Genomic DNA, 14,989 nt, shown 5'->3' on the forward strand with positions numbered 1-14,989 from the left:
AACTTGACTGTCTTAATTGCCAAATAATTTAACAGTCAATTGTTTACAACTTCATGGGTACACTCTTGGCATCACCTTTCACCTCAAATAAACAGTGGATCTTTGCTGTTGTGGGCCTTTAACCATCTGTTTATAACTTTGTTATTCACACAGGAGAGAGACGTGACTATCGTGGATCCTCTGGGGAGTCTCAACAACATCATGAAGCTGACAAGGCAGAGAAGAGTCTCTCCAGATCAGAACACCTCAAGAAACAGCAGCAGAGACCCACAGGGAAGAAATCTTACTGCAAATCTTCATCGGAACTTAAAATATACCAGCGAGTACACACAGGAGAGAAATCTCACCACTGTTTTGATTGTGGGAAGAGTTACTTAAGATCAAAATCACTAAAAGTACACATGATGATTCACACAGGAGAAAAACCTTATAGCTGTGATCAATGTGGGAAGAGTTTTACTACATCTAGCTATCTGACTATACACCAGAGAACACATACAGGAGAGAAACCATACAGCTGTACTCAATGTGGGAAGAGTTTTACTCATTCAAGCAACCTGTTATCACACCAGAGAAAACACACAGGAGATAAATCTTATAGCTGTGATCAATGTGGGAAGAGTTTTACTCAGTCAAGCAACCTGGTATCACACCAGAGAACACACACAGGAGAGAAACCTTATAGCTGTGATCAATGTGGGAAGAGTTTTACTACATCTAGCCATCTGATTGTACACCAGAGAACACACACAGGAGAGAAACCTTATAGCTGTACTCAATGTGGGAAGAGTTTTACTCACTTAAGCAGCCTGGTATCACACCAGAGAAAACACACTGGAGAGAAACCTTATAGCTGTGATCAATGTGGGAAGAGTTTTACTACATCTAGCCATCTGATTGTACACCAGAGAACACACACAGGAGAGAAATCTTATAGCTGTACTCAATGTGGAAATAGTTTTACTCACTTAAGCAGCCAGTTATCACACCAGAGAACACACACAGGAGAGAAATCTTATAGCTGTAATCAATGTGAGAAGAGTTTTGTTACTTCTAGCCATCTGACTATACACCAGAGAACACACACAGGAGAGAAACCTCATAGCTGTGATCAATGTGACAAGAGATACTCTGATAAAAGATCTCTGATCAAACATCAGAAAATACATACATGAAGAAGTTGTTTCATGATATCAATGAAATAATGTCACAATGTAGAATGTTTTAACATTGTAGTAGGAGTATTTTAATGATGTCACAATGTAGAATGTTTTAACATTGTAGAAGGAGTATTTTAATGATGTCACAATGTAGAACCCTAAACGTTTGTCCCCTGTTCTATTGATTTCAACATGATATGGATATTAGCCTCATCTGTGGAAATTGTTTTGTTCTTTGCTCCGTTCATCTTTCCCTCAATCTTGACTAGTCTGCCAGTCCCTGCCACTGAAAAACTTCCCCACTGCATGATGCTGCCATGCTTCACCGTAGGGATGGTGCCTGGTTTCCTCCAGACGTGACACTTGGCATTCAGGCCAAGAGTTCAATCTTGGTTTCATCAGAACAGAGAATCTTGTTTCTCATGGTCTGAGAGGCCTTTTGGTGAACTCCAAGTGGGCCGTCATGTGACTTTTATTGAGAAGTGGCTTCTGTCTGGCCACTCTACCATAAAGGCCTGATTTGTGGAGTGCTGTATAGATGGTTGTCCTTCTGGAAGGTTCTCCCATCTCCACAGAGGAACTCTGGAGCTCTGTCATAGTGAACAGCGGGTTCTTGGTCACATCCTTGAACAAGGCCCTTCTCCCCCGATTGCTCTGTTTGAAGAGTCTTGGTGGTTCCAAATGTCTTCCATTTAATAATGATGGAGGCCACTGTGTTCTTGTGGACCTTCAATACTTCAGCCATTTTTTGGTACCCTTCCCCAGATCCTGTCTCGGAGCTCTACGGACAATTCCTTCGACCTCATGGCTTGGTTTTTGTTCTGACATGCACTGTCAACTGTGGGACCTTATATAGACAGGTGTGTGCCCAAATCATGTCCAATGAATTGAATTTACCGCAGGTGGACTCCAATCAAGTTGTAGAAACATCTCAAGGATGATCAATGGAAACAGGATGCACCTGAAAGCAGTTTCGAGTCTCATAGCAATGGGTCTGCATACTTATGTAAATAAGGTATTTCTGTTTTTCTCTTTGTCATTATGGGGTAGATTAATGAGGAAAACAATATTATTTAATCCATTTTAGAATAAGGCTGTAACGTAACAAAATGTGTGAAAAGTCAAGGGGTCTGAATACTTTCTAAATGCTCTGAATATGCTATTGGTTTACTGTTAGAATAAGTTGTATGACTACACCAATACTGTTAAAGCAACGATGCAGAGACCTAGAAAATGCATGGCCAACCTTGCTGCTAGAGATCTAGCTACTGGGTGTGCAGGTTTCTGTTCCAGCCCTGCACTAACACCTGACATTGTGCTGATTATTTGGATTAGACACTATTGAACTATTCAGTCATGTCTTGTTGTGGAGTCAGATGGACGTCTAAATCCACGGCCCATTTCCACAGCTGTTCTTTATGATAGGAAATAAAGTGGATTCACACAATCAACTATAGTGTCTTTTTGGGTCAGTGAACATTCCCTGTTTGTCTGTTTTATTTGGTTGTTTCTCTAATTTAGTCTGATGATATTGATGCACAATCACTGTCTGGCTGACAATCTGTGAACTGAGTCAATCTAGTTCCCACAGAATGAACGTTGTGGGTATTTAATTCTGCTACATTTAAACATTATTTTAAGCTTTATTTAACTAGGCAAGACAGTTGAAAACAAATTCTTATTTACAATGATGGCCTACCTGGGAACAGTGGGTTAACTGCCTTGTTCAGAGGCAGAACGACAGATTTTTACCTTGTCAGCTCAGGATTTGATCCACCAACCTTTTGGTTTCTGGCCCAATGCTCTAACCACTAGGCTACCTGCCGGCCTATAGGCATGTCCAATGCAGACATGATGGGATTAGTATTGGCTTCATAGGCGTGTCCAATGCAGACATGATGGGATTAGTATTGGCTTCATAGGCGTGTCCAATGCAGACATGATGGGATTAGTATTGGCTTCATAGACGTGTCCAATGCAGACATGATGGGATTAGTATTGGCTTCATAGGCGTGTCCAATGCAGACATGATGGGATTAGTATTGGCTTCATAGGCGTGTCCAATGCAGACATGATGGGATTAGTATTGGCTTCATAGACGTATCCAATGCAGACATGATGGGATTAGTATTGGCTTCATAGACGTGTCCAATGCAGACATGATGGGATTAGTATTGGCTTCATAGGCGTGTCCAATGCAGACATGATGGGATTAGTATTGGCTTCATAGACGTGTCCAATGCAGACATGATGGGATTAGTATTGGCTTCATAGACGTGTCCAATGCAGACATGATGGGATTAGTATTGGCTTCATAGACGTGTCCAATGCAGACATGATGGGATTAGTATTGGCTTCATAGGCGTGTCCAATGCAGACATGATGGGATTAGTATTGGCTTCATAGACGTGTCCAATGCAGACATGATGGGATTAGTATTGGCTTCATAGGCGTGTCCAATGCAGACATGATGGGATTAGTATTGGCTTCATAGGCGTGTCCAATGCAGACATGATGGGATTAGTATTGGCTTCATATACGTGTCCAATGCAGACATGATGGGATTAGTATTGGCTTCATAGGCGTGTCCAATGCAGACATGATGGGATTAGTATTGGCTTCATAGGTGTGTCCAATGCAGACATGATGGGATTAGTATTGGCTTCATAGGCGTATCCAATGCAGACATGATGGGATTAGTATTGGCTTCATAGGCGTGTCCAATGCACTTGTGCATGGGGTTTGTAATTTCGATAGTGAAACAGGATTTGCTAATCCTCCCACATTGTTTACATTTTGCTGAGATGTTTTCTCCATTTGAAATGATACTGTTAGAAATAGGTAAAGCACTCACACATCTGAGAACTTGTGTGTGTTAATCATTAGTTAATAACTTGAAAGAAAACAAAAGGCTGATTGATACTGATCAGTGTGTGGGTTTCTTTTTCATCAGACAATTAATGAGGCTCGCCATGTCGATGGAGACCAGATCAGACTCATAATGAGGCTCACCGTGTTGAAGGAGACCAGATTAGACTCATAATGAGGCTCACCATGTTGAAGGAGACCAGATCAGACTCATAATGAGGCTCACCGTGTTGAAGGAGACCAGATTAGACTCATAATGAGGCTCACCATGTTGAGGGAGACCAGATTAGACTCATAATGAGGATCACCATGTTGAAGGAGACCAGATTAGACTCATAATGAGGATCACCATGTTGAAGGAGACCAGATTAGACTCATAAGGAGGCTCACCATGTTGAAGGAGACCAGATTAGACTCATAAAGACCCAGTGAGGGTGGCGCTCAGTCAGAGAGCTGTTGAGGGACTGGTTAGGAAGAACACTTCTACAGCCAGAGAGGTGAGAGGTCACACATGGTTTAGATGGTAAATATTTGTTCCCTTAGCGGTTCATCACGTCAGCAAAAGGGAATATGTTCCATCATCTATGTTTATTTACATTAGTGCAAATTGTCCACTGATATTGGTGTAATTTCTCACCCCTTCTGGCTGTATGAAAGTTAATTTCCCCTCAGACACACACATTTGTTCTTTGATATTATGGTAATTTGTGTGGAATGTACTTGTCCCCACACATTCACCCCATCTCTTTACATTGCTGATGCATATTCAGTGGCTTGACTGTGTCCAGACTTTGTCAAAGGCCCATCCTGGTAGATCTGAACCTAATGCAGCTTGGAGTGATCAGATGACAGAAGTCACATTTAAGTGCCAGGTGTAACTGAGGCCGTAGATGCTCCATATCCATTACTTTGAGTGTTTTATATAATATGACTAAATGTGTTTCTGTGTTGCAGGGGCAGTCAGAAATGGAACAGCAAGGCCACAGAACATGACATAAGCAGAGCTGTGGGAGACCACCTCAAGCCCCTGGTAGAGCCGGGGGTGGTGTTTACCACTCCACCATGCCTTCAGCAGGCTGGAAAAGTGGGATTGATACAGTTTTTCATACTAAGGTGGACCAAGAGTTTGTTGATTGGTCAGTCATTGGGTTAATTTGTTTTACAATATGTTCAAATCAAATCAAGCTTTATTTATACAGCACATGTCAGACATGGATGCAACACAATGGCTTCACAGGAAAAAACGATGAAAATAATCAGAAATATTTAGTACACAAATATGAGGATAAAAAACAATAATAACAACTGAAAGACTAATGAGCATTGTAAGGAAATGCCATTGATTAAAATATCAACAATATGATGCAACATCCAACCCAAAATATAACTTGTTTGAAAGACACTATGGGGGTGTCCACTGGAAGTTGACTAGTAACAACAACTGGGACCTAAAAGACACCCACCATGAGACCCACTAAATCTGCCCAAGAAGAGGCAAACAAAAGAAAAACCCACACCAAACTTAAAGACAGGAAGCAAACCAAAAAGGTGGAGCAACTAAAGGTGTTGACTCTCCACATGTATCAAGACAACTGGGCCAGACACTCTTAAATAGAACCTGGACCAGCTCAGGTGAAACACCTTCCCACTAACGAGATGGACAAGCCAGCACAGGTGTAACACATACTGACTAACGAGGTGACACCAATCAGTGCGTCCTACGTGCTAACGAGCTAGACGGGCTAACGAGCTAGACGTGCTAACGAGCTAGACGGGCTAACGAGCTAGACGTGCTAACGAGCTAGACGTGCTAGACGTGCTAACGAGCTACACGTGCTAACGAGCTAGACGTGCTAACGAGCTAGACGTGCTAACGAGCTAGACGTGCTAACGAGCTAGACGTGCTAGACGTGCTAACGAGCTACACGTGCTAACGAGCTACACGTGCTAACGAGCTAGACGGGCTAACGGGCTAGACGTGCTAAAGTCCAACCTCAAAACATAAATGGAAAAACGAAAGCCTGTAACACCTTCCCCCTTAAGACAACAAATATATCCTACATTTCTTTAGGACAAGTTTGCTCACCACCAACAGAAAACAACTTGCTGTCAACAATTAAATACAAGAAAAAACACGTATTTCTAAATAATAATATACAATCATGTAATTTTTGTTCTCCATTTTCTTTCTATAGAATCCTAAAACTCACTAGCTTCTAGAACTCTCGTCTTCCTAAAACTCACTAGCTTCTAGAACTCTCGTCTTCCTAAAACTCACTAGCTTCTAGAACTCTCGTCCCCTTGGAACGAGCCGAAACGAAACTCAAATCAAATTGTATTAGTCATGTCTGATTTCAAGCGCAAACTCCTGCAATATCTCGATAATCATGTTGTTGGATCAGGGCCCAGTCCCCAATGTCATGCTCTTGTACATTTGGGTTGGCACATCTGAGAATGAACCCTGATATTCTAAAAGCAGGATAACAATGTCAATATAATTGTACCCAAAAATGGTCAGTTGGTTGCATAAATAATTATGATTATTAAATGTTACATTAATTGTAAATATTAAATATCAAAACCAAATGTACACCCCTTTGTTAATATGTGTTGGCAATAATTAACTTAATGGTGAGGCATGAAATAATAAAACATGTATCTTTTGTCAGGCTGAATGTTTGAAATATGAGGTGATTTGAGTTATGCTTCTTCAGTAGTGGAATAAAGACAATTAGCACTTGAACGTTGCAAAGAAATACTGGAGTGATGTCAGATTGTTAATAAAATTGATTATAGGTGTATAGGCTGCGTCCATGTGTATTTAAAAAAATGTAAACCTTCATTTAACAGTAACCGAAAGGTTGCTGGATCGAATCCCTGAGCTGACAAGGTCAAAATCTGTTGTTCTGCACCTGAACAAGGCAGTTAACCCACTGATCCCCACTGGGCCGTCATTGTAAATTAGTCAGTTAGGAACAAATCCTCATTTACAATGAAGATACCGGACGTATATTAGTCTTCTTTTCAATGACATGTTGCTAGGTGGGATATCCCCAATGTCAAAACACAGTTTTAACGTGTCCAAATCAATAACCAATATGCAGAAACAGTTTGTGATATATTGAAAACCTAAACATAAAATGGGCCATACTATATAAACAAACATCTGCCACAATAATCATGTTACTTGTATTTTTTTTAAACAAGCACCTTATAAACTGCACAAGCACCAGAAACACTGTTGTTTTGACAAGTAGCAATAAATCACTGATATCGATTAATTGGGAAATCAGGAAACTAACACAACAAAAAAAAAACATTGAAATGGGGGATATCTTTCACCTCACTGGTTAGAGGACAAAATGTAGAAGCCAGTCAGCTACATTTTGGAGTGATGCATTTAAATTTAGGGGTCACTAAACAAAGGAACACAACACTTATTTGTCATCACTCATCGATATCATGTTGAAATCATTTATGTTACAGGAGGGAGATGAGGTTGCACGTCCTGTTAAAACTAACAACTCAAAACCCACACGGAATCTGGGAATAATGTGTACATCCCTGGTTAGAGGACAGTTTGTAGAAAACAGCTAGATACATTTTGAAGTGTTGCATTTTGATTCAAGTGCGTAACCAACATGGTAAGTGTAACACAACTCTTTTTGTGTTAGTCACTTTTTGTTAAATCACATAAATAGTAACTCTTTCAATTCAGAGCCTGGATTTTTCCCCTGAGGCTAATATCCATATCACGCTGAAATCAATTGAATGGGGTAAACGTTTAGGGTTCTACATTGTGAAATTCCTTAAAATACTCCTACTATGTTAAAACATTCTACATTGTGACATTATTTCATTGATATCATGAAACAACTCCTTAATGTATTTTCTGATGTTTAATCAGAGATCTTTTATCAGAGTATCTCTTGTCACACTGATCACAGCTATAAGATTTCTCTCCTGTGTGTGTTCTCTGGTGTAGCGTCAGACTGCTAGATGCAGAAAAACTCTTCCCACATTGACCACAACTATAAGGTTTCTCTCCAGTGTGTGTTCTTTGGTGTAATGTCAGCTGGCCAGATTGACCAAAACTCTTCCCACATTGACCACAGCTATAAGATTTTTCTCCTGTGTGTGTTCCCTGGTGTTGAGTCAGATGGCAAGATCGACCAAAACTCTTGCCACATTGATCACAGCTATAGGGTTTCTCTCCTGTGTGTGTTCTCTGGTGTTGAGTCAGCTGGCCAGATTGACCAAAACTCTTCCCACATTGATCACAGCTATAAGATTTCTCTCCTGTGTGTATTCTCTGGTGTTGAGTCAGATGGCAAGATCGACCAAAACTCTTCCCACATTGATCACAGCTATAAGGTTTCTCTCCTGTGTGTGTTCTCTGGTGTAATGTCAGCTGGCCAGATTGAACAAAACTCTTCCCACATTGATCACAACTATAGGGTTTCTGTCCTGTATGTATTCTCTGGTGCACTGTCAGATCGCTAGATTGACCAAAACTCTTCCCACATTGACCACAGCTATAAGGTTTCTCTCCTGTGTGTGTTCTCTGGTGTAAAGTCAGAGAGCCAGATGTAGTAAATCTCTTCCCACATTGAGTACAGCTAAATGGTTTCTCTCCTGTGTGGATTCTTTGATGAATTTTAATGCCTGCTGAGGAGGTGAATCTCTTCCCACAGTCAAAGCAGCAGTGAATTCTCTTCCCTGTGGGTCTCTGCAGGTTTTTCTTGAGGTGTTCTGATCTGGAGGGACTCTTCTTTGCCTCTTCAGCATCATGAGGTTGTTGAGGCTCCCCAGAGGATCCACGATAGTCACGTCTCTCTCCTGTGTCAACAACAAAGTCAGACAGATGGTTCAAGGCCCACAACAGCGGAAATCCACTGTAAAAGGTAATGCCAACAGCGTAGCCATGATGTTGTACAACAATTCACGTCTGTAATGAATGTTAAAATTATTTGACAATTGTATTAAAATGAGCAAGAAAAGTCATATTTTGTCTTGTTTTCACATTAGTAGTAACATCAATGATTGTAGGCTAGAAATATGTTATTAATGTTGTTGAAACTCTAAGCAGTGTGCCAGACTGGCTCCAGGTCATCTTCAAGTCTCTGCTAGGTAAAGCCCGCCTTATCTCAGCTCGCTGGTCACCATAGCAGCACCCACCCGTAGCATGCGCTCCAGCAGGTATATCTCACTGGTTACCCCTAAAGCCAATTCTTATTTTGGCCGCCTTTCATTCCAGTTCTCTGCTGCCAATGACTGGAACGATCTGCAAAAATCACTGAAGCTGGAGACTCATATCTCCCTCACTAGCTTTAAGCACCAGCTGTCAGAGCAGCTCACAGATCACTGCACCTGTACATAGCCCATCTGTAAATAGCCCATCCAACTACCTCATCCCCATACTGTATTTATTTATATTGCTCCTTTGCACCCCAGTATCTCTACTTGCACATTCATCTTCTGCACATCTACCATTCCAGTGTTTAATTGCTATAATGTAATTACTTAGCCACCATAGCCTATTTATTGCCTTACCTCCCTTATCCTACCTCATTTGCACACACTGTATATAGACTTTCTACTGTATTATTGACTGTATGTTTGTTTATTCCATGTGTAACTCTGTTGTTGTATGTGTCAAACTGCTATACTTTAGCTTGGCAGTTGCAAATGAGAACTTGTTCTCAAGTAGCCTACCTGGTTAAATAAAGGTGAAAGATTTTCTTCAAATCTGAAAACGTTGTGAAGCAACTAAAGCTCCCAATTCCTGAAGAACATCGGTGATGTGTTGTACCCACAGCCACTATTAAAACCGTGGATTGATGGCAGCATTCGCGCAAAACTGAAAAGCGCGAACCACTGCTTTTAATCAGGGCAAGGCGACCGGAAACATGACCGAATACAAACAGTGTAGCTATTCCCTCAGCAAGGCAATCAAACAAGCTAAGGATCAGTATAGACACAAAGTAGAGACGCAATTCAACGGCTTAGACACCAGAGGTATGTGACAGGGCCTACAGTCAATCACGGACTACAAAAGGAAACTGTATTCACGGGTGTTAATCAGATCAATGTCCCTGCTTTATAAGATAGTACTCACTGTATTTACTGGTGTTAATCAGTTCTCCAGTCTTCTCTTCTTCGTCCTCCTCTAATGTGACAGTAATCTCCCCCTCTTCATCCTCCACTCCAAAAACTGCATCCTCCTCTTCTTTTACAGTAACATCCTCCTCCTCTTTCACTCTGAACGCGTCTTCCTCTTCTTTCACTGAAACGTCTTTTTCTTCTTCTTTCACTGTAACAGCTTCACCCTCTACTTGTTTTTGTATTGAAACAGCCTCCTCTTCCTCCTCCTCTTTCACCAGACCTTCTTTCTCCATCCAGCAGACCTCCTCTTCTTTAACAGGAGGAGAGTAGCTTAGTGAACTCATGGTCGGGGATAATAGCTAGTTAGCATTAGCGACTAGACTAGTGCTAATTTAACCAGCCAGCTAGTTGACTTACAACGTAAATATTACATAAAATGTAGTACTATGTTTAAATCACAGTGGCAATTAAACCACGAAATTGTCCAAACAGCTTGAATGTTCCGACTTTGTTGGCTAGCGAGCTACCGAGGTGGCTGCAGTTGTTGAAGAAGCGCTCCGTCCACTAGATTATACGTCACACTAGAAACATCTCCTGAAAGACACATATCGCCATCTGCTGTCTGGAGGGAGGAAACGCAGTTCAGGAGGGAAAATAATTATTATTCTTCATTGAATTATAATATTATAAAGCAGTTTAGGGAAACGTTTTTTCTCTCTCCATTAAATATTAATATTATATCAACACGTATAAAGAGCAACAAGTGTGTGATTTTTTATGAGAATTTAAAACAAACTCTACATCTACGCCACATCTGTATTTCTGATTCAGTCAAATAACTAGATATCAAAATAAGCAACTAGTTATTGATACCCTTGATAAAGATGAGCAAATATTACTGTATAAAATAAATAAACTTTACCCACTACCAGGATATTTTAGCCCAAAACCTGGTTACCTCTCTGCTAGGAGGCTGAAACTTGGCCATAAGAGGATCTTCCAGCAAGACACATCAACATCCACAAAGAAATGGTTAATTGGGCACAAAAATCTAATTTTTAATGGCCATCTCAGTCTTCGGACTTGAACTCCATTGAAAACCTGTGGTTTGAATTGAACAGGGCAGTCCACAAGCGCAGACAAAATAAATCAAGGACATGGGGAGATTCTGTATGGAGGATTGGTCTAAGATCCCACCCAATGTGTTCTCTAATCTCATAAAACATTTGAGTGTCGTTATCCTCCCAAGGGGAGGGTGTTGGAGTATTGAAAACATGGGTGGCAATAATTCAGACCCCTACCTTTTGAGAATTACATGTTAAACTAAATATTTCTCTCTGAGCAATTGTATTAGTATAAAATGATGTAATTTCCCTTTATTTTGGTGTAACAATACATCATATAGATGTATATAATGCACAGACTAGGTCTATACTGCTCCTACAGGTTGTAACAATACATCATGTAGATGTATATAATGAACAGACTAGGTCTATACTGCTCCTACATGGTGTAACAATACATCATGTAGATGTATATAATGAACAGACTAGGTCTATACTGCTCCTACATGGTGTAACAATACATCATGTAGATGTATATAATGAACAGACTAGGTCTATACTGCTCCTACATGGTGTAACAATACATCATGTAGATGTATATAATGAACAGACTAGGTCTATACTGCTCCTACATGGTGTAACAATACATCATGTAGATGTATATAATGAACAGACTAGGTCTATACTGCTCCTACATGGTGTAACAATACATCATGTAGATGTATATAATGAACAGACTAGGTCTATACTGCTCCTACATGGTGTAACAATACATCATGTAGATGTATATAATGAACAGACTAGGTCTATACTGCTCCTACATGGTGTAACAATACATCATGTAGATGTATATAATTAACAGACTAGGTCTATACTGCTGCTACATGGTGTAACAATACATCATGTAGATGTATATAATGAACAGACTAGGTCTATACTGCTCCTACATGGTGTAACAATACATCATGTAGATGTATATAATGAACAGCCTAGGTCTATACAAAAAGTTTGGGGTCACTTAGAAATGTCCTTGTTTTTGAAAGAAAATCAAAATGTTTCATTTATTTACCTGTTTTTGCTTTGTCATTATGGGGTATTGTGATGTCATTATGGGGCAACGTGATGTCATTATGGGGCAATGTGATGTCTTATGGGGTATTGTGTGTAGATTGATGAGGGAAAAAATTATTTAATCCATTTTAGAATAAGGCTGTAATGTAACAAAATGTAGAAAAAGTGAACGGGTCTGAATACTTTCCGAATGCACTGTATATATTGGGGAAGTACTTAGTGACATCACTTCATTAAACATGAGGTACAAATATATAACATAGGTTCACAATATCAACATTCAATGTATCAAAATATATGACCAAGCTGGAAGTGTAAACGCCAGCCCAGCCACAATCCTAGAGGTTCACTGATGATCAACCTCCTCCTTCACATCTGACTCCTAATGATCAACCTCCTCCTTCACATCTGACTCCTGATGATCAACCTCCTCCTTCACATCTGACTCCTGATGATCAACCTCCTCCTTCACATCTGACTCCTGATGATCAACCTCCTCCTTCACATCTGACTCCTGATGATCAACCTCCTCCTTCACATCTGACTCCTGATGATCAACCTCCTCCTTCACATCTGACTCCTGATGATCAACCTCCTCCTTCACATCTGACTCCTGATGATCAACCTCCTCCTTCACATCTGACTCCTGATGATCAACCTCCTCCTTCACATCTGACTCCTGATGATCAACCTCCTCCTTCACATCTGACTCCTGATGATCAACCTCCTCCTTCACATCTGACTCCTGATGATCAACCTCCTCCTTCACACCTGACTCCTGATGATCAACCTCCTCCTTCACATCTGACTCCTGATGATCAACCTCCTCCTTCACATCTGACTCCTGATGATCAACCTCCTCCTTCACATCTGACTCCTGATGATCAACCTCCTCCTTCACATCTGACTCCTGATGATCAACCTCCTCCTTCACATCTGACTCCTGATGATCAACCTCCTCCTTCACATCTGACTCCTGATGATCAACCTCCTCCTTCACATCTGACTCCTGATGATCAACCTCCTCCTTCACATCTGACTCCTGATGATCAACCTCCTCCTTCACATCTGACTCCTGATGATCAACCTCCTCCTTCACATCTGACTCCTGATGATCAACCTCCTCCTTCACATCTGACTCCAATGATCAATCCAGAGCGTCTTCTTTTTTGGGGGGAATCCCGATGGACGACGTAATCCAATAGGCCGTCATCACCACCACCACCCACTAGTTAATTGTCATTCGGGTTATCAATAGGAAGAGCATTAGCAATATGTCCTGTCTGGTAACTTGTCTCGTTCAATGGATTTACATTGGCAGGTGCACAGGGAGAAACCCCATTAAAACACTTTTGGAAGTCTTTAACTATAACAAAGTCTGTTGCCTGTGATGTTGGGACAAATGTTAGTCCCTTATTATACAAGAGACAAAATCCCCTAATTCTACAGCACAACGGCAGAGTCATGTCTTCAGTGTAAAACTAACAATGACTCAATAATCCTTCTGGGAATGTTATGACGTCATAAAGTTATGGGCGGAGTTAGAAAGTTGGCTGTCAGAAGTACAATATTACTGTTAACGCAATAGAAAGGTCAAATGCTTTATTATCTAAAAATGTAAAGTTCTGGGCGACAGAGAGAAATAAAATGGTGCAGTTTGAGGCCATGTGGTGGAGAGTGATGCAGGAGCTGGAGATGGGGGTGTGTCAGTGGCGAGATGCGGGCGCTGAAGATGTGGGTCTGGAAAGGTGTGATGTAGTTAATGTTAATATGATGTCGTTTGTGTGTGTATGTTTTGTATTGTTTATAAAATATAAAATAAAATATTTTTTAAGTCCCAATGCAAAGTTACACCTCACTGTTCTATTTTTAGAGTTATTACATAAATCCAATTAGAATTACAAAGAATGCTAAAGTCAGGTGTGAGGTAATATGGAGGACCAGCCTATTCCCTATGATGTAAACTACAACAGAAATAACTTCAAATGTATAACTTCATATTAAACCAATCGTTTGCACTCATGGGTTCCCACTAGATAACACAACCACACAGTATATGAAACGCATGAGGTGTGGCTAATGTTGACAAGCTGGAGCTAGCTACCGAGCTAGCATACAAACTCTGTAGCACAGAGTAGATCCTCCATATGACGTTGAGAAATAGTGCATTGTGGGTAGTTTAGAAGATATCCAGAAATAAGTTAAGAAATATGTAATAACACAAAAATATAACTGTACTTACAGGAAACCAGATCGTGACTACAGCTCAGTTACTAAGTCTTTAACCACACTGTGTTGTTACACCAGTGAGTAAAAACTCATGCTTCCTACCTTTTAACTTGTTGTCTGAAGATAAAATGTACATTTTACTGAACTGCGTCCAGTCAGCAGATGGACTAGATGCCTCTTAGGCCGCCCATTGTGACTCCATCAAGAATTCAGCAGAGCAAGTTTGTATGAAGGTCTGGCTATTAAATGGGTACATAGTTCAATAGTAATATCCTCTAAAACGCTCTGGTGACAAACTTTGCTGCCCTGTTTCCAGTTGTCCACATGGCTGGGAGAACCTATTCAAATAATTAAGTAAGTAAATAGATTTTGAAAATGTAAAAAACAACGATGTATTATTAGCTAACTAGCTACAGTGCAGGCTAACTCAAATGAGCTGCTAAATGAGCTATCTAGCCAACTTCACATACTGTATAGATAGATAGCTAGCTA

General features: G+C 40.5%; 1 protein-coding gene across 1 annotated transcript; it reads left to right on the top strand.

Moving 5' to 3' along the window:
- Nucleotides 1-494: 494 nt before the first annotated feature.
- Nucleotides 495-1,091, top strand: LOC115186580 (zinc finger protein 180-like; the record flags this gene model as incomplete). Its single annotated transcript, XM_029746169.1, has 1 exon — nucleotides 495-1,091. A coding segment is annotated over one exon (597 nt), but the record flags the coding sequence as incomplete, so codon positions are not given.
- Between the last annotated feature and the right edge of the window lie 13,898 nt (nucleotides 1,092-14,989).

The sequence above is a fragment of the Salmo trutta genome, unplaced genomic scaffold (genome assembly GCF_901001165.1).
Source record: "Salmo trutta unplaced genomic scaffold, fSalTru1.1, whole genome shotgun sequence".
NCBI lineage: Eukaryota > Metazoa > Chordata > Actinopteri > Salmoniformes > Salmonidae > Salmo > Salmo trutta.